This window comes from Stegodyphus dumicola, chromosome 10 (genome assembly GCF_044657685.1).
Source record: "Stegodyphus dumicola isolate Sdum_Otavi_A_Nest chromosome 10, ASM4465768v1".
Taxonomy (NCBI): Eukaryota; Metazoa; Arthropoda; class Arachnida; order Araneae; family Eresidae; genus Stegodyphus; species Stegodyphus dumicola.
The window spans coordinates 181,617,234-181,639,153 of record NC_140777.1 but is presented as its reverse complement, the minus strand read 5'-3'; the positions used below and the strand labels follow the sequence as shown (position 1 = coordinate 181,639,153).

The following is a 21,920-nucleotide window of genomic DNA, read 5'->3' as shown; positions in this document are numbered from 1 at the left end:
TTTATCTGTCAGAAAGCAGAAAGAACGTCATTTGAAATCTTCAGATCTCTTTGTGCGTTAATGAATAGGGAGGAGAGGGAATTGCCAAAAGGCATTTAGGGCGTTTGGTATTTTAAACATACAGGTTAATAGGGTTTCGGTTTTCAAAGAGTTAAAGATAATTTCAATGCTATCTCTTTCAGCTACGTTGACTTCTCTTTAAGCTATCTTTCATTCATCTTTGCCATTTGTATAAACTTGCTTAAAAATACTAATTAGAGAAATACTTACTGGTTCCTTGGAAGTATATAATTAGCTACTTGTATTTTACTTGTACTAACATATTTTTTGTTTCCGTATGGATTTTTGGCAGCTATTCTTTTCCGTTGAATTTCCATCTTATTGTATGCTATATCTTATTTATAATTTTACGGAGTTCAAAAGAGAACGTTAAGTAGCTCATTAAATCTTTTTTTAAATGAGTTTTAATAACACACTACCTCTTTAGGAGTCACCGCATATCCATTAGGTACTGTAGGTGGGTCTGGACACAAGATGAGTTGGCAAACAGGCTCTCTGTCACTCCATGTACGATCTGCCTTACAAGTTCTTTTTCGTGTCCCTCTTAACTTGTAACCTGATTCACAAGTATATTCTGCTTTTCCACCGAAAGTCAAAGATTTAATGATTGTTCGGCCATTTTTAAGTTCTGGTAAAGGACTGCATTCAACAGGTTTGCACTGAGGTTCAGATCCGCTCCAACTTCCATCAGGTAGACAAGATCGTGTTCCATCACCAACAAGAGTATAGCCTTCAAAGCATGATATTGACACAGTATCTGCAAAACTGATTTATGAGATTTAGCTGGAAAGTATGCACTGGTACTTTTTTACATACAACTAATAGAGCAACAGAAAAATATTATAAAAATAAAAAATAAATCTGAAAGGTTTCAGATTTTAAATTACGTCCAAAGGGGCGTTTTTTTAACATTTTGTCTGTTACCTTTATTATTAAATATCACGTTATTTGCACTTAAAACAATATCGCAAATAGTTTTAAATTCAGCATAACTTTAGAATTTTCGATACAGAGTCTCGCGGGCTAGAGATATAAATGTTTTTTTCTGTACAAAGTTGCCATGGCTCACTATGAAATCCTTGAGTTTGTTAATCAAAAATTCGTTAAAGATTTACAAAATATGAAATCGGTAATAAAACAAATTCCAAATTTGGGCTTCCACATGCCCATATTCGCAGTAGGATGAAGTCATTCAAAATTCGATGGCTCAAGGTTCCGTTGTTTTATCACAATGCGTGAAACATACATAGATTTATGCAGATTTTTTTCATTATTTAATTTTTTTAAATATAATACAGGCTGATAATATTGGGTGACAACAATTTGAAAATTGAAAGAACGCTTGTACTGAATCAACGCAAAATGCCAAAACAAAATTAAACAAATTGCCCCTTTGAACTAAAAACATTATTAACTGTCTTAAAAATTTAATTTCTAAGATAAAGCTTTGAAATCTTTAGATAAAATTATTAAAACTGTTAAAAGATGTTAGATCAAGTGAACGAAAATTGAAGCAAAATAAGCTCATGTAATTAATTATTAAAAAAAAAAAAAAAAAAAAAAAAAAAAAAAAAAAAAACATGCACAAACTTTATGGAAGCATGAGAAGTAATTTTAGGCCATATCAGAATTCCTAAAATATTTTATGACTTTCAACATGATATAATATCAGAAATTTCAATTAAAAAATAATTGTAGAAGAATTTACTTTAATTACAAAAGTGGACCACCATGAAGAAAGCTTTCAATAGGCTTGAAAGCTGGACTTTGCATAAACCTCGATAAAACAAATGATAAAATTCACAGCGCATATGCAAATCTCGTGCGTTATTTTGAAGTAGTATAAAAATGTCCTGTCACAAACGCATTGCCTATTGCAGCCGCCGCTACATCTCTGAAATTTTGGATGTGACTTAATTTCAAGTCTTTAAAATAGCCATGTGTTAAAAGTAAACGTGACCGTGACGACCGCATCAAATGCGCAGCATACAAATTTTTCTACAAAACTATTTGGAGCTTCTTGAAAACTGGATGACGCTGTGGAGAATTGCCGTTAACATTGACAGAACCAAAGTCATTATTTTCAGAAAAGGACAAACAAACTTCCTTCCGCATAATCCCATGTTCTTTGACGACGAAATTCAGTGGACGGATCAAGTGAAGTATCTCGGAGTCACACTTGACAAAAAACTCACTTTTCGGCAACATTTACACGAAACTGTCAGGAAATTCAATATCTCAACAGCTACTATGCGTCCTCTCCTCGGCAGACATAGCAATCTGACTATCAACAATAAGCTTATTTTATACAAGTCAAACCTTAGACCTACTTTACAGCCTTTTACTACTTTACGCCAGTCCGGTATGGGAACACGCCGCTAAAACCCACATAAAAAAGATCCAAGTTATTCAAAATAAAACCCTTCGTGAAATTATTAATGCACCCTGGTTCATCCCAAATTCATATATTCACAGATATCTTCAAATTGATACTATACAAAATTATATCAAAAAACTTGCAACAAATTTTTTTCCTTTGTGTACTATTACATCCAAACAGCTGTATCAGCTCTTTGCGATGCTCACCTTTTCCTAGAGCAAAACACAAATATCCTTAGGATATTCTAACTTAACATTTTGGTAATTATTTGAAGTACCTACTACCTTACTGATCCAACTTTTTTTCACATTGCTGGTCTATTTTCATTCATTTCATCTTTCTTCGCCGACTGATGGCAGCTAAGTGAAATATCTCATTCTACCATCTTGATTCTTCATATTTTCTTTTGCTGTTCCAGACATTCTTTTATCTGATACAGAGTGACAGCGCGCGCACTCTCTTTCCATTCGACACAAGTCTAGTCAACTACTCTTCAACTTGTCTCTAGCAATGCTTGTCCATTCTCCCAATAATGTCTATCGAACACGTCTGGTCGATTATTGGCAATGAGTGGCTCAGCATACACCATCATGCTATGCCAGAAGAACTTTCTCAACTTATAGAAACATCATAAACTGATACACTCCAAGTACACACCGAAAGCCTCTTTTTTTCAATAGGAGTAACAAGGTGTATCAGTATCAGTAGCGGGCACAGCCCGACCCGCCTAACCAAACAAGTTGGTCTTATGGTCATGACAGGCCATGCCCATTTCAACAAATGAAAAAATGAAACATAAAATATCTAAATGAGAATAATTATGTGTAAATAATAATTATAAGCATAAAAGTGAAGAAAAGGAACAAATACAAACATTTAGACAAAAGCAGACACTAAAGACAAAAACAAAAAAGCGAATAACAAACACATACAATGGTAACAACAAATTATTAAAATATACCAATTAGTGATGGCAATAAAATGCAAATATCATACACTGATTCCCACTGCCCGGCGCTTACCGTCAATAAATTTAATCACAGATTTACATAATTGTGCGAAATCTTTATAGCATAAAATGGGATTTTTAAAATCAATACTTTTATTGTTTCTTAAGCCATCAAAATAAGGACACACCTCGAGGAAATGCTTAGCATCACCAAACAGATCACATAGTTTACATTTATCGTCGTTCTGTATCTTAAACCTAGCGAAGTATCCCGGGAAACGCCCATGTCCGGTCAGAAACTGGTTAACTTCAAAATCATTAAAGATAATTTTTTTTTCCTAATGAGTTCTAAATGTTTCAAATAGCGACTTTTCCTTTTAGAAGAATTCCATTGTAACTGCCATTGCTTAAAATAAAACGAATAAATAACTTTAGTTGCTATTTTTTTTGAACTCTGAACATAAGGCGTCCCCGAAACACTCCCTACGGCAGCCTCTTTTGCGAGTACATCCGCTCTCTCATTACCGTATATTCCGATATGGGCTTTAACCTAACCAAACTTAATATTAAAGGATAAGATAGTTTTTGGAAAAGATCTTTAATATCGATAATCAGACCATTATTATTTTCTGCATTATAAAGTGCATTTAAACAAGACATGCAATCTGTAAAAATATAAAAGTGAGAATTTCTTGCAAAATTACTTTTCAATATCCATTTAAGGGGATAGAGGACGGCGATGAGCTCGGCTTGATAAACAGAGTTATATTTTTCGAGTAACAAGGTGTGTCGCAGCAGTTAATCCAGCATTAAGACTACAAAAAATACTGTTACAAAATGCCCAGCTGCGGTAAAATAGCTTCCCCGCTAAGCCAGAAAGGGATTTCCAGAAAATGGCAAGGGAATGGCCGGGTTGCCAGATTTGGCGCGAAATCGTCCATTTGGCGACACAGACGGAAGGAGAATCTTCTAGAACGAATTCTTACTGGTTTATCCCAGAATGTTCTTGAAGGCAGGTCAAAATGCTATATAAACCCTGCCTGTACGCGGAGTAGCAGTGTATCGTCGAGTCTATGTGGAGTACCTTCAGTTCAGTAGTAGTGTCTTCGAGCTATAAAATTGCACGTAGCTTTCTAAGTCTGTGCTTAACACTCACCATTCTTTTAATGAGTGTTTACAATAAAAACTCGCTGTTCCTTTGTGTAGCTCTTTAAGTTGACTAAGCTGTAACAAAACTGAGAAATGACTTTGGTAACGACAATGGTAAAATGACAGTGTTGTCAAATTAAATCAAACTCAACGATCTTAAATCGAAACATTTTCCTGCTGTAAGCATGTAAAAATATTTTCAATTTTCTAATGGATATATTAAATAGATATTACAGTTTTTACCATTTTGCATTTTTTGGGGGGAGCACACCTTATACATATACATTGTCTTTAAATTATTTACAGCAAATTCATCTTACCTGTGCCCCCTCCAAGCTATTTCACCATGAGTTGGAGCTACAGGTACAGGACAAACAACTTTTTTACAGTAAGGTTCCACACCTGTCCATGTTTTATTCTCAGTACAGCTTCGAGTAGCTACACCGACCAAGTCATAGCCCACATCGCACTCGTATTGCATTGTTGATCCAATCACATTAGATTTTCCTGAAAAGAGTTAGAATGCTATTTCATATGTAAAAAGTACAGGAAAAGTCTTAATGAAGCAGGCAGGTACATTTGGACAAATAAGCCTGGAGGATGAAACTTTTATATTTTAAACATTAATTTATCACTACTAAAATTCAGGGAAGAAAAGAATAACAAAAAATAAATAAATAAAAATTACAGGAAAAAAATCTGAAATTTTTCAGATTTTAAATACGTCCAAAGGGCCTTTTTTTAACGTTTTGTGTGTTACCTTTATTTATTAAATATCATGTTCTTCGCACTTAAACCATAAAATTTAGTTCAACAGCAATATGGCAGAATAATTTTCAAATGAACACATCATTAGAATTTCCGATGCACAGTCTCGCTCGGTGGAGATAAATATGTCTTTTTTTTTTTTTTTTTTTTGCCTGTACAGTGTTGCCATTGCTTGCTTTGAAATCTTCAAGTTTCTTAATAAAAACTGGCTGAAGTTTTACAAAATATGAAACAGATAATAAAACAAATTCCAAATTCGGGCTTGCGGATGCCCATATTCGAATGGAAACGTATGTGATACAAAATTTGATGGTTTTAGGTACTGGCGTTGTATCACAATGCGAGAAACATACATACATATGTGCAGCTTCTTCATTTTTAAATTTCTTTAAATATAATACAAGTCTGTAATATTTGGTGGCAACAGTTTGAAAAGTGTACCTGCATTTAAAGTTTTCACCGCAAATTGCTAATACGAAATTAATAGCCCTTTGAGCTAATAATGATTTTATCAAGCAAATTAAGTGCATTTAAAATTTAGTAAGCACATTTATTTAGCAGAAAAGTAAAGGGATTATCTCTTATTCCCAGCAGGAAATAAAATTATATGCAAATATTTTACATAACATGAGAATAAAACACCAAAAATGCATTTACCACTACTAGATAGGCAAGGTGTTTACCGTAATAATAAAACAGAAGACTTTAAAAAAAGATTACAAGGAAAAATTACAATCTAAAGCTACAAAATGAAAAAAGTGAAATAAAGGTATAAAACGGAGGTTAGGTTATTTGAAAACACACGAGAACCTTTCCTGGTTTTCTTTCGTAAAAGTGGAAGGAGTTTAATTTAATGGAATTAAAAAAATTGATAAGTCATCAAATTAAATGGAATTACTTTCATTTATGTATTCTTAGTTTCAGTAAACCTTTGTTAACACGAATCCCAAAGGAACGAAAAATCGACAGTTCGTGTTAACTGGGGATTCAAATTTTCTTTTTGGAATAGTTTTTCCTGCACATTAACTATACGTAGTTACATACTTACTATATATTTATATAGTTACATACGTGCTACACTATATCATGTATGTCTTCATAAAAATCACTACAGTGCTACATTAATTACAGCGCTGTCACTTTAAAAAATATACTCACAGATCTTTTTCTGGGGGAAATTTCTTGCATATTGCCCTTTCGCAGACGAAAAGGAAAATGTCCGGTAACTTCACATCCAACTGTGCTCATTGCTGCAAAACAATCTTAAGTGCCCAAGACGTATAACACTTACGGATTATGGTGGTGAGATGATGATATTGTCCGGGTGAACGAAATGATATTGTCCTTTTCACTTTCTTCTGATATTGCTTGCACCTCAGACACAACTGCTTTCTGGAGTACAGACAGCAACAGTGTTTGCAGTGTCTTTTGTACCACTCCAATCTCCAGTTTGTCCATTGCACCAGTGTTTGCAGTATCCATTCGTCAAGTCAAGTGGTATCTGCATCACCATCTAACTGATCAACGGGATTAGCGTCTTTATGACTCCAGGCTCTGCTAAAATAGTAATGTGCTCTGATGGTATGTTACGGTATGTGCCGTGATGAGACGGATTTCCAGAATGTGACGTTAGCATTTATTGCATCAAGTACACTCTAAGTTGCGCTTACCATCTTTCCATAAGACCTCTTCATAAGGGCAATAATACCTTGATCCACAGGTTGAAGACGACTTGTTGCATTCGAGGTGAGAAAGTGAACCTTTATATCAAGTTTGCGTTAAATGAAAAAATCTATTGACGTAACAGACTAGAAAACAGTTCGTAGTTCGAAATCCTCGTTAACCGATAAAATTCCCTACAAGATCATACGCATCACTGGCAAGACCGAAATTTGTTCATGATAACCGAGTGTTCATCTTAAGCGAGTTCGTGTTAAACGGGTTTACTGTATTTGAATTTATTTTCGTATTTGAAGATAGCGTTTTAGTGGTGCCAAGTTAAGAAATAAATATCTAGTTAAAACCGACACATCGTGCATACCAAAAATTCTACCTCTCTTCCCCGAGCTCGCATCTCCATTCTGAATCTCTATATTTTTCTTCCTCTACTTACCTATTATTTCTTTGTCACTTCTTGGTGCACGTGCTTTTTGTTTTAATTTATATTATTCTTTTATAGCAACAGGACTCAGTTCAGATTTAATGACTATACACTTACTTTATTTTAATAACTGATTGCAATTTACTTTTAACAAATGATGTAACAGTATATATATAGTCCGGATTTCGTGAAATTAAATTACGTAAGTTGTGGTTAAAAACAATTCCCAAATATTATAATGTTTTCTGCTATCAAAGCCCTGGCATTTTTTTCTCTCTCTCTCTTTATATTAGAGTTCGATAACTCGCTTCGGAAGCGATTCAAAGAACTGATTCACTTCACTGAAGGAATGAACAGTCATTGCACAAAAGGGGGTCCTATCTCTTTTACAGTTCCACTCACCGAGTGCTCTTGTTGGGGGGTGCTAATAAACTTCGATTCCTATTTTAACAGAGCAAAGAATTTTTATTCTCTCAAAGTATTATTTTGTCATTTCCCAACGTTAAATTTTTTATCTAGAATTGTATAGTTATTTTTTTTTAGAACGGAGGTTTTAGAGAATATTAAAACTACAGCCGTAAGAAATCAGTTGAGGAAGTTAGCTTTGGATTGCGTCGACTCTTCCGATCCCACTACTTGTTCCATCCTTTCCGCTCTTCTTCCATCCTCGCGAACTGCTCTTTATTAACTCCTCATACCAGATCATTCTCATCAGTGTTATTGTTAGCGAACAGTGGATCATAAAAAAGAACCCATTCAATTCAGTGAACAAACGGTTTTAATACGAGCCCATAAAAGAGCGGTTTTGCGCATTTATACTTTGCATTCTCTGTAGACCGTTTTACGTTGATAGTTTCTGATCCTAATTTTTCCAAAATTTGCAATAAACAAAGTTAACTTTTTTTCCTTTTTATTTATTTTCTTTAAGGCAGAGCCCGCTTCATCCACCCCCGGAATAAATGGGAGAGGAGTGCATAAAAATAAATAACGCTACCGATCATCTCTCATGGGAAAAATTATTCATATTAATCCAAACATTTATTATATATATATATATATATATATATATATATATATATACATTTCATAAATACAATATTATAATCTCATTCATATAAAGGAAACAAAAATTTTAAATTTTGCAAATTTAATTGCAAACAAAATAAATTGATTAATTATTCCTGGGAATCAATTTGCATTATCATTAAATTCAGAAAACATAAATAAATAAAGTGCAAGTACAATACAAGAAAAAATAATACAATCCTAAAATTTTTTCTTAATAACATCATAAAAGTTGCAAGAATAATAAATGAAATATTATATAAAATAAATACAATCTAAAACAATACAAAAAGGCAAGTAAATGGTTACTTTTGATTTAACTTATGTTACCACGTTATTATATTTTAAAAGTTGCTAAACTATGTAAATTTGAGAAGTTTCTGGCTGCTAACAGCGAAAACAGAGGGCGCTGAGATTATGTAAAGTTGAGTAGTGTGAAGCTGCAAACTGCGTTAGGTATTGTAAAAACGTAAGTTCTGCGCGAAAAAATGAACGACAATGTAAAGTTTGTAAAAAGGGAAATTTATAGAGTAGGTTGATGGCAAATGCTAATAATGCAAACAAAACAGAAAGTTAATGTTTCCAAATTCTAAAAATAAAATCAATTAAAAATTGATAAAATTTTTTAATTATAATTTAATTAAAACTGAAGTTAAACTAAAGTTAAATTAAAACTTTAAATTCAGCATGAAAAGTTTATGCTGTGTTCCGGCTGTCAGAACTTCGTGTCCCATAGAGGGGCGCTTCGAGTAGAATAAGCGCAGAATAGCAAGTCCAGGAGGACAGGATAAAAGATGGCAAAGGGGAAAAAACTGCTACCTTGAGTCCCCCTCCCCTAATAGATGATTTTCCCCTAATAATTTAGATAATTAACTTGTTGCAATCGTTTCCAAGATTGAGACCTTGCCAACCAAAGATGTGCACTTGAGTGTTTGCCATCAAAGTCTGAGCTCAAATTAACACTCGAAAGCCAAGTTTTCGGTTTTATCCGTTTTGTGCACTCTTTGTGAGTTTTTCACTAAACTGATTGCGCAGCTTTTGGTCTCGTTCATTCGCTCTCCCAACACTGTTGTAAATTCAGGTTGGAATTATAATATTCCTCTTTTCTGCCTCTCTGAGTGGAATGGGACCCTATGTTCTATGGTAATTATTGCTCATCTGGATGAGTACTATTACCCCTCTTAAATTGTAAAAAACATTTAGAATCACCCTATATATATATATATATATATATAAATTAATTTTTTTATAAATAAATATATTAAAATTTACCTATTATGCGACCATTATCAAGGTGAAGCTTGTGAGTTGGGCACCTGATCACCACACAAACAGGATCTGTTCCGCTCCACGTTTCATCAGACAAGCAGACCCTTTCTGCTGTACCTTTTAATTCAAAACCCTTATGGCAAACATAATGGGCCACACTGCGGTAAGTAGTATCCTGAGCTGTAATATCACCATCAATAAGAACTGGAGGTAGTGGACAATGGACAAGAACGCACTGTGGTTCGACTCCGTCCCATTCTCCTCGGCCAGTGCAAATTCTTTGAGCAGGACCGATGAGTTTGTATCCTTCGTCACAGTAATACTCAACCGAAGAACCGTATCTAGTAACAAATTTTCGCTTTTAATTAAACAGTAAATAAAATTTGGGTAAAATAATTATCGGCTACAAAAATATACATAAATTGGGAACTGAAATTATAAGGTATTTCTCCCGCCCTCCCGGCATGCCTTCGTGGTGTGGTGGTCTGCACGCTGGACGCGTATTCCAGAGGTCCTCAGTTCCATTCCCGGCGAAGGCGTTTGCTCATTTTTCATCTTTCCTGCTTCCAAAAATTGCCTAATGTCTCTACAGTGGCGCCCGAACTAAAAGGGTGGTGGGTGATGATTCTCAACCCACAGGATTTGAGGATTGGGTCCCCTAATCCCCAGTTGCCCTTTAAAAGGGGGAGTATATAAGAAATTTCTCCCGCCTTCTTAGCATGCCTTCATAGTGTAGCTGTCTGCACGCTTTTCCCGTATTCCAGAGGTCCGTGGTTCGATTCCCGGCAAGGTGGTTACACATTTTTCATCACTTCCGCTTTTAAAATAACCTAATGTCGGGCGAATTTCTTAATTTATAGCAACCTATTTTCCTCTCCCTTTTTTAATTGTAAACAAGCGGAAAAAAAGTCATCGTTCATTATTTCAAACAATTTTAACAAACCACATTTGGTGTTTTTATCGCTAATATGCCAAATTTCAAAACGCGCCAGTATGTAAAATCACATACGTCCTACGAAATTTTGAATAAAAATCTCTAATTTTTTGCAGGTATGCTTAGAAATACATCTACTTTAAGATAATGGTAAAAATTCTATAGGTTATAATAAAAGTTCTTTTCACAAAATTGATAAAAATGATTTTAAAATACAAATTTAAAAAAAAAAATGGGTGAATTTTATTTGGAATAAACCTAAATTTCGAATTCTGGAAGAAGGAATCAAATAAGTTTAATAAAAAAGATATTAATACCTATAGATAAAATTCAATTAACATGGATTAGCTAAAATTTTGAGAGCAAAATTTTTAAATACTACTCGTGCAATTTTTACAAAACTTGGTAGTTTGGCATAATTTGATGATCGATATATGGAAAAAAATTGGCATGTCATTTTAGAAAAAGTCAGATTTTGTGTAAAAATAAAATACGTACGTTAGAACAATGCTCTATATAAATCTAATAAATGTCCTAAGTTGCGCCTTTTTTTTTTTGGCGCAGTATGCATAGTTGAAGTTATTAAACTGAAAAGCATTTTTAAAGGGATAGTACATTGTACGATTTTAAGTATTTTGCAATACATACATTTCAAATTACATCTTTTTTTTTTTTTTTTTTTTTTTTTAATTCTGCGTAAAATACATCCGTTTGAAATTTACACTCACCTATTATCTGAGTAAATGAGATAGGCATGCGAAACTTTAAGGGGATCAGGACAACGTATAATTTCACAAGTTGGTTCTTGTCCACTCCATCTTCCATTAGCCAGACATCTGCGAACTTCAGCACCTTCGAGGCGAAATCCCTCACGGCAACTGTACTTTGCTTCTCCTCTAAAGACTAATGACGTTGTCTCTAATATAATATTTTCTGTCTGTAGAAAGAAAATCAGGAAGATTTTTATAAAAGTATTAGAATTAAATGTTCGAGAGTATTTAAATTTGACAGCTACAATTTCTTAAGCTAACTGCAGTGGAACTACCCTTAGCCGCCATCTACGGAACCAAGATTTGTATTCGTTATCAGAAAGTGTCTGCTAATGAGTGTGCGATATACGAAAATGTATTTGTCTTAAACTCTGAACTTAAGCTAACGAAAATGCAACAACATAAATAACATGAAAATAATAATAATAAATAAAATGTAAAAGCTTTCAGATTTAAATTAAAAATTTGTTAAAAATACGTATTTTTTTTTCGTATAAAAATACGCGTATTTTTAACGTTTTGTGTGTTATCTTTATTTATTAAATATCATGTTCTTCGCGCTTAAAACACACAAAATTCAATTCAACAGCAATATCACAAAATAGCATAACAGCATATCTATAGAATTTCCGATACACAGTCTCGCTCGCAGGAGATTAAAAAAAAAAACGTTTTTTCCCCCCTTACAGTGTTGCCATAGCTCCCTTTGAAATCGTTGAGTTTCTTAATCAAAAACTCATAAATGCTTTACAAAACATGAAATAGATAATAAAACAAATTCCAAATTTGGGCTTCCAGATGCCCATATTTGGGTGGAGACGTACGTTATTCAAAATTGGATGTCTCTAAGTACCGTTGTTTTATCACAATGCGAGAAACATACATACATTTATGTAGATTCTTCATTATTTAATTTCTTTTAAATATAATACAGGGCGATAATATCTGGCAGTTTGAAAAGTGATTCAGACTTTCAAAGCTTTTGACACAAAATGCCAAAACGAAATTAAAAGCCTTTCTAGGCTGACATCCTTTGTGCTAATAAAATTAATCAAATGTGAGGGAATAAATTTGAAAACGAATGAACTTTGTAGCTTTAACAAAAGAAACGCAAGCGTTACGTGCATATTCCTACATTGAAAGGTTTATTTTAAATAACAGTTATTTTCATCTTAATTCTTCCCTGTTACATATACTTCAGCCATTCTCAGCAGAATGCAAATTCGATGAAATTTAAATAGCGAGTGAATGTCTAAATTTGAGTAAGAAAGAGAAAAAAAATCTAGTAGTGCACCAAAATTGTTTCTCTCGTGAACCGCTTGTGGGTGGCTGGCGGCAGATAGCGCATCTGACTTCGTATAATAACTTGTACATTTGTGAAGTTGTGTAGTACTTACTGCATTTCTGAGCTCAAAAACATATTTATCAGAATCACGAGAAGTTCTTTACATATATGCATATATATAAATTTCATAGATAGCATAGAAGAGTTATTGAAGTAAAGTACAGTCCTCATGACGGGAGGATCCTGATAACGAGGGTCTCTCCAGTTGAGAGTTCAAGAGCATTATGACGTGTTGTTCTGATGGAAAAATCTTGAGACTAAATTAGCTACGCCTTCTTGATTTTTCAGTAGCATTTTACATCTTCTGATTCGTTATATCTGGAACGACATCAGAGGAAAAACAAGATCATTGGTTCGTCAGTCCTTCCGAAATCAAAAGGATTTGACGACAGAGAGTGAAGAATGTATAAGCTTTACAAGCCAAATGCTGGAACGAATTAAACTTTCATCTCGATGTTCCACTCTACGTACAGACATACATACGTACGTGCGTACAGACGCCACGAAAAAAAAATCTCTTCTGAATCCATTTCATATCAGGTTTATAATTCGTTTTGGGAAAAAGAGTACTTTACTCTCTCTGTCCTTACGTGCAGATGTCAGGCAAAAACATCGTTAAGTTGCATTCGATAGCGGTCGAAGTCGAAATGGATATTTTTAACAAGCTAAACTCGTATCTAGAATTCCTTTTCGGCGATTGTATTTTTGAGTACACTGTAAAAGTTCAAAGCGAGGGATCTACTTCTAGGTTTCGTTTTCGCAAGCAGCAAAGAAATAAAACTCTGAAGTATTTCATTCTCAGCGAAGAATTTTTCCTTATTTATGTGAGTAGCAGGAGTGCAACAACTCAACACAACGAACGGCTTTGCAGTGAGACGAGAGATGGACGAGGGAAGCGAAAGAGAACAGTCATGTTTTCAACTAAGACGTATTAATAGATGGCGAACCTGTTAACTTCTCAATTATAACTCTTTTTTTCATTTGTAAATACTCATCACTGTATCTCCATCAATAACTAAATAAATACTTAGTCACCTAAATGTGCGTCGTCAGCGTAGAAATCGCCTAGACGCCGAGTAATAGAAGCAGAAACTCCTGACCATAATTTTCTAATTAATATTGTAAATATTTTCGATGAACCTGATTCTCCTGATTTAACGCATCTTACCAATCCAGATCATCGCACACAAATCAAACACCTAGTTTCGGCTTACAAACCTAATAAAACCAAAACACCTGATTTGCAAATGTCTTTAATTTTAACGGATGAAATCCCTGTTAGTCAACGTCCTCGCCGCTTATCTATAGCCGAACAACGTATTGTAAAAGCTCAAATCCAGCAGTGGCTGAACGAAGGAATTATAAAAACCTAGTTGCTCCGATTTTGCTGACCCTATTGTCCTCTGCAAAAAGCGAAATGGATCTTACCGACTATGTATAGATTACAGACGTCTTAACAAGAAAATAGTGAAATACAAATTTCATCTACCCCTTATAGAGCAAATTCTTGATAATTTACAGAATTCCAAGATCTTTACATCTCTTGACTTGAAGAACGGCTTTTTTCATGTTCCCATGAATCCCCAAAGCAGTAAATACACTGCATTTGTTACTCATGAAGACCAGTATGAATTCCTTAAAGTTACCTTTGGACTGTGCAACTCTCCTAGCGTTTTTCAAAGATTTATCAATACCTTATTCAGACCTCTCATTAGTGATCAGACTGTTATAATTTATATGGATGATATAATTATTCCATCTAAGGACGAAGACGACGGAATTATAAAATTACGACGAGTGCTTTAACTTGTCTCAGACTATGGTCTAGAAATAAACTTTCAGAAATGCCACTTTCTTAAGAAAAAAATTGAATTCCTAGGATTCAAGATAGCACCATTCGACCCTCACCATCCAAAACACACGCTGTACAATCATTTCCTGAACCCAAAATAGCTAAACAGGTTCAAAGTTTTCTTGGCTTAATTGGGTACTTTCGAAAATTCATTCAACATTATGGCAAAATTGCAAAACCCCTCAGTGACTTACTACGTGAGTCCACTCCTTTTGAGTTTGGTCCTGCGCAACAGCACGCTTTCTTAAAACTGAAAGAAGCACTTTCCAGTGATCCTGTTTTGCACCTTTACCAACAAGGTTTACCGCTTCAACTTCATTGTGGCGCAAGTAAATACGGTTATGGATCTGTTCTCTTGCAACAAAGCACTGATAGTTCCTTCTGCCCAATTTACTATATGAGCAAGAAAACTACCCACCAAGAAGAGAAAGAGAAATACTCCAGTTATGAACTAGAAATCCTAGCCATCATTGAAGCCCTTAAAAAATTTAGACATTATTTAGCCGGAACAAAATTTGATATTGTTACAGATTGCTTTTGAAAAAACTATGTCTAAAAAAGACACAACATCCAGAATTGCTCGATGGGCTCTTTACCTTGAAGACTTTGATTACACAATAAAACACCGCTCTGGACAGCTTATGAAACATGTAGATGCTCCAAGTCGTTTCCCTGTCATGTTAATTGCCATTGACAGTGTCACTCAAAAGATTATTGACGCACAATCAAGTGATGACTTCATTACGGGGATCAAACGTACTTTAGAAAAAGTCCCTTTAGATGACTACTCCTTAAAGAACGGTGTTCTGTATAAAATAGTTGAAGACCAAGAACTATTAGTTGTACCTCAGGCAATGCAAACCGAAATAGTGCAAAATGTTCACTCTAAAGATCATTTTTCTGCTCTCAAAACGGAATCCATTATTAAATATGAATATTACATCCCTAATTTATCTGCGATTGTTAAAAAAATCATTTTGAACTGCGTACCCTGCATTCTTTCTTCCAGAAAGGCCGGTAAAGCGGAAAGTTTTCTTCATCCGATTCCAAAAGGCGATACACCACTTAATACTTATCATATAGATTTTCTGGGACCACTGCCGTCAACAAACAAGAATTACAAATATCTTTTTACAGTTGTTGATGCATTCTCAAAGTTTCTTTGGCTTTATCCTGTTAAATCAACAACCACTCAAGCTGCTGTCGACAAATTGAAATTACAGCAAACAACTTTTGGTAATCCCCGACGCATTATCTCAGACAGGGGTGCAGCTTTTACTTCAACTGAATTTCAAACCTATTGTCATGATGAGAATATTGAACACATCACAATAACTACGGGCGTTCCACGTGCAAATGCACAGATTGGACGCATGCATGGTATTTTGCTTCCCATCTTAACTAAGCTATCTTTAGAAGATACCGAAAAGTGGTTTAAACATGTTGCTTCTGTGCAGAGAATCATAAATAGCACTACATCTCAAGCAAATAGACGTCAATATAACAAACGCCGCAAACAGCCAAACTTATGCAAAGTTGGTGATCAAGTCGCACTTCAACGTACTCAATTTGGAACTGGAATCAAACTCCGTCCCCGATTTTTTGGACCTTACAAAGTCATAGCTGTTAAACCAAATGACCGCTATGAGGTAGAGAAGCCGGAACAGATGAAAGTCCGAATACAACTTCCACAGCTACTGATTTGATGAAACCATGGCCTTTTCAACAATGAACTCTTAATTTAGAATTGCTATACTCTACAATTGGACATTCTATTTAATGTTTACTACCTTTCATTTTTTCCTCTTCATTATTTTTTTAATCAGTTGAAAAGTTTTTTCCCTCTCTACAAAGAATTTTTATATATACAAGATTTATTAAGATGTTCTTTTTTTTTTTTTTTTTTTTTTTTGCCTCGCCAAGATGTCCCTCCCAGATATGGTCCTAAAGACACTTGAGCATTCAAGACGGTCTGGAGAAATAACATTTCTTCTTCCATCAAGACGTTCCAGGATAATCTATTGACACTCCAAGCAAACGACGCTTCTTTTTTTTTTTTTTTTTTTTTCTCAGAACGTTCCAAGATGGTATATCCAAACGAACTTTTTTTTCTTTTTTCTTTTTTTTTAATTACTCTTTTCAGATTTTGTTGTAATTCCATCATCGCCAGGAGGACTTGTCGTGTCAGGATACCCGAGTGTGAGTAGCAGGAGTGCAACAACTCAACACAACGAACGGCATTGCAGTGAGACGAGAGATGGACGAGGGAAGCGAAAGAGAACAGTCATGTTTTCGACTAAGACGTATTAATAGATGGCGAACCTGTTAACTTCTCAATTATAACTCTTTTTTTCATTTGTAAATACTCATCACTGTATCTCCATCAATAACTAAATAAATACTAAGTCACCTAAATGTGTGTCGTCAGCGTAGAAATCCCCTAGACGCCGAGTTTACATTTATGTCATTCAGATCATGATCAACTGTGATTCGCATTTTTTCATTCAAATGTTTCTATGCAGAAGGCATAGAAAGAAAGAGAAGCCATTGAAGTCTCTTTGTAATTTCTTCGAATACACTGTCCAGTGTAAAAATAATTCTTTTTTTAATTCAGTTTCGTATCAAATTCATTATCTCGTGATATTTCTCTTCATAAATTCATATTTGCTATTCTTTCAGGGAAAAAAAAAACAAAAAAAACATGACTTTAACCAAGAAAGAGAAGACAGGTTGGCATCAGACAATTTTGCAGTATGTTTTGATTGCATGTAAAGAACTGTGCAATGTAAAAAAAAAACGTGTGTCAGTCTTAGTAAAGCATAGTGTTTTATTTCAAACCAAAGCCTTATTTTCCTATTAGCCAAGCACATGAAAAACCTCGTATCTGGACGTTGGGGCAGATACATGGAATCTGCACACAATGAACTGGATACAAAACCCAACAAAGTATCAGCCAGATGATCATATATTCCTCTCTCTCCTACACCTCTAGAAGTCATCTGTTTCCATTTTCTGAAGCTCCGATACCTCAGTATCCTATAAACAAGCCTTCCAATATGAGTACTGCCTTTCCTGTTTTGTAAGTTAATAATATGTCACATAGTAATTTCTCGTGATGAATTATTATTATTATTGTGAATAAAATTGTTAATTATTGTGAGTAAAATTTAGTGCAGCACAATATGGCACGTGCTTAGATATGCGGGTTTATTTCAGAAATGTTATTTCTATTTGGATATCCTGTATAATCAGAACAACATTCACTAAAATATGTAAAGTATATTGAAATACTAGTATCACTATTTTCTTGCAAGTAATGCATAAAATATTCAGAAATTAACAAGCCTCGCCCAAACGGTATAGCTTTTAGCGTCGCTGCCTGACGTGTCCAAAGGCCCGGGTTCGGATCCCGGAGAAGTATTGTTGTAAATGATGTTTGTAAATGTATAGTGTCAGTGAGGCATGGCGGCACTCTAAATACGCAGCGAGCGGAAAGTCCTTTCATGTGTACTGGCAGAAGAGGAGAGGGAGGGGAGACCCTCGGACCCGTCCCCTCACGTTGCTAGCGAGCAAAATTGGGGCCGGAACTGAACTAAATCGCCCTGTAACCTGTAAGGTGCTCAAGTCTATTGCCAACGACAGGCGTAATCTTGCGCTGCTTGCCGGAAGGAATTTTCGTGGGCTTGGGCTGACTATAGGTCAGACAAGTGAGTATAAGTAACAATAACAGAAATTAACAAACTCTGACCTGCAGTTTTCTCAATATTACGTAACAAGGAACATCTTAATGAACAAACACTGACTCATTGTTTTTTCAAAGTATAGCAGGAATATCTCATAGAAATAAAGGAAATAAATTATGCAAATTTTATGTTTTAATTTTATAATCCAAATCCTTCTGATATATTCATCTCAGATAACGTTTTAATTTTACTAAACAAAAAATATAAAATGAAAGCAAATCAAAAAAATTAATTTTTTAAAAATAAATTCCTAATGCTGTCGAAATATTTAATTTTATATTAAAATGCTATTAAATTCTGTAATATAAATTTCGAGATCTATTTATTAAATTAAAATATTTTTTTTAATTTGTTAAAACACTATTGAATTCTGCGATATAAATTTCGAGATTTATTAAATTTAAATATTTTGTAAATTTATTCAAACACTATTAAATTCTTCAACAAAAATTTCGAAATCTATTTACTAAATTAAAATATTTTTATACTTGAGCAAGAGGGCCACAGGTCACCGGTCTGCATTCTGGTGGGTCAGGCTCCCACTGCTGATCTTCCATACAAACTCTTATAGTATGGCCAATCAGCTGGTATCCATCCTCACAGAAATAAGAAACTCTTTGTCCAAATCTCCGACCATCACTTTTCCAGTATCCATTAGAAATATCATCAGGCACAGGGCATTCGACTGGTTCGCAGCTGGGAACTTCGTGGAGCCACTGGCCAGTTTCAAGACAGACTCTGTCTGCCTCGCCAATCAGAACATATCCAGGATTGCAGCTATAAGTTACTGTATTACCAACAGTCCAGTCACTGCCACTGTACCTGAAGAAGAAAAATATCATTTTTCTTCATTCTTAAAACATATTTTATGTTTGAAATGATCGTGATTTTCGAATTACCTTCCATTAGAAATTGATTCCGGCTGGCTGCAGCTTACAGGAACACACATTGGAGCTTCTCCACTCCATTCTCCATTACTTCGGCATTTACGTGATCTCACGCCCTATCAAATTGAAGCATCAATTTTAGACAGTTAACATAAAATGAAAAAAAAAAAAAAAAAAAAAAAAAAGTCTGAAATGTTTCAGATTTTAAATTAGGTCCAAAGGGGCGTTTCTTTAACATTTTGTGTGTTACATTTATTTATTAAATATCATGTTCTTAGCACTTAAACCATAAAATTTAGTTCAACAGCAGTATCGCAACGTAGTTTTAAAATGAGCAAATCTTTAGAATTTCCAATACAGAGACTCGCGCGCTGGAGATAAAAATGTTTTTTTCTGTACAACGTTGCCATGGCTCGCTTTGAGTTTGTTAATCAAAAATTCGTTAAAGTTTTACAAAATATGAAATCGATCATAAAACAAATTCCAAATTTCAAATTTGGTCTTCCACACGCCCATATTCGTAGGAGGATGACGTCATTCAAAATTAGATGGCTGTAGGTACCGTTGTTTTATCACAATGCGAGAAATATGCATACATTTTTTGCAGATTTTCATGATTTAATTTCTTTAAATATAATGCAGAACTCTAACATTGGGTGGCAACAGTTTGAAAAGCGATTCGCCGTTTATAGTCATTCAACGCAAAATCTCAAAACGAAAACAATAGTCCTTCAAGGACAAAGCCCTTTTGGACTATTAACTGATTTTATTCAGTCGCCACATAGTACGGACACGAAGTTCAATTGAGTTTGGTCTAATAAAAGCGCTTGTCTCCGAGAGTCAGAGTTCTGCTGCATGTATGAGCACTAAAAATCACCTCTGTTAATCAAATAGTTAGGTATGGTTAGTTGGTTGACTTTTTATGGCACAAAACTTTGAAGGTTATCATGCGCCAGACGAATGGTGAAGAAAATCCAAATGCACAAACACACTGTATCAAATAAATTGTTATCATACCTGTAATGCTGATGAACGTATGCACAAATGAGTGTGAGAAATGCTCTGGCAACAGGTAGAGAATGATAAAAGGAAAATAACTTAAATAATATGGTAAAAAGATCTTATGAGGTTGAGCTTTTAGAAATCTTATGAGGTTGATGCGGGGGTTTCTTCCAATGAGATCTATTAAGTTAACATTCGTAGAATTAAAACGATAATCACGTTTCTAAGAGCAGGGCAGCAGGTTAAAATAGGGTTGACTGAAATGGGAGCGTTGCAAATGCCACAAATAGGCTAATTATCTCCTTTCAAGAGATAGTAATGTATCAGTCTGCAGTTACCAATTCGTCGGCAAGTCAGCAGTCCTTTCGATCATCTCTTCACTCCCAAAACCCCAAATTGGGTTTTACCTGTTTTAATTTGTTTAGTGTATGGCATTTTCAGAGTTCTTGCCACCTGGACAAGATCTTTGCTTTGATGTAATTCCGTATGTCTGTAAAATGGACATCATTTTCAGAGGTAACATCAGCTGATTTTGCTGCGATATCGGCGAAAATAGTTAGTATGATTCACGGAATCATGATTGAATTAAACAATCACGGCTTCGTCCCCCCCAGGCAGGTAGTCATAGTGAGCTTTACCTTAATTTCAATAAACCAAACCCGGTTTCGCCGTAACATGATATGTTCTTAACGAGGTTTAATTTTTCAACAAAAGCAAAATCTTAATACAGCATGTCATAAATACTTCTTAAACGGTATATGTTTGGTATAAGTTTAAAGGAATGTTTGTGACTATGTTGCGTCGCATACTTTCGAGCTGCCATCAGATGGAAATTACACGGCGATCACAACGTGAAAACTTATATGGTAGATAGCTACATATATGTTTAGCTCTCGTATGCTATAGCATAGCCGGCTGTAAGGGCAGAGATATTCGATTGCAAATCATAAGACGCTATTTAGTTAAATAACGCTATACATTTATACTGAATTAGCGTTTGTATTTTCTGGTATATAAGTAAAATTCAGTGCAGAGCCCTATGGCATGTAGTTCGAAATGCATGGCTTATTCTTTGAGACAACCGCTCTGAAAGCAAGAGATACAAGATTCCGAGCATTTGAAATAAACGAAGGAGGGCCGTTATACGCGAATATATTGTATTGCTGCGAAATGTCCAGCTGCGATAAGATAGCTTCCCCGCAAGACGGGTTTAATGTTGCCAAAACTGGCAAGGGATGGCAGGGTTACCTTATTTCGCGCGAGATCGCCCATTTGGGAACAAAATCGACGATATGCTATAGACGCATGGAGAACCTTCTGGAACAAATTCCTATCGGTTTGACCCAGAATGTTCTCGAACGCAAGCCAAAAGTTATGTAAACCCTGCTGGTACGCGGAGTAGCAGTCGGTCAAGAGACTCTCTTAGTCGTTCGTGAGTATAGTGAGTATATCGAGTTGATCGTCAGTCTAGTGTCTCGTCAGTGGTCTCGTAGTGCATCGAGAGTGTGTTGTCATTGAGGCTATCGAGTGCTTCGCGAGTTGTAGCGTGGAGAGTCTCGAAAGTACGTCGAGTTCCGTGAACGACTGAACCGAGTCAGGAGCTGTACTCTAGTGCTTTGCCGTGAAGCTGTCTTCACCATTATAGC

The 21,920-nt window shown here is 35.0% G+C and overlaps 1 protein-coding gene across 1 annotated transcript in view; it reads right to left on the bottom strand.

Annotated features, from left to right (window-relative positions):
- The window catches only part of LOC118191546 (sushi, von Willebrand factor type A, EGF and pentraxin domain-containing protein 1-like), a 287,106-nt gene that overhangs the window by 45,729 nt on the left and 219,457 nt on the right, over positions 1 to 21,920 (bottom strand). The window contains exons 28-33 of the mRNA XM_085825956.1: positions 19,285 to 19,388; positions 18,874 to 19,207; positions 11,404 to 11,612; positions 9,745 to 10,082; positions 4,859 to 5,045; positions 480 to 825 (exon numbers count right to left, since the gene is read on the bottom strand). Coding sequence (XP_085682082.1) covers positions 480 to 825; positions 4,859 to 5,045; positions 9,745 to 10,082; positions 11,404 to 11,612; positions 18,874 to 19,207; positions 19,285 to 19,388 — 1,518 coding nt within the window. The remainder of the gene's footprint in view (positions 1 to 479; positions 826 to 4,858; positions 5,046 to 9,744; positions 10,083 to 11,403; positions 11,613 to 18,873; positions 19,208 to 19,284; positions 19,389 to 21,920) is intronic.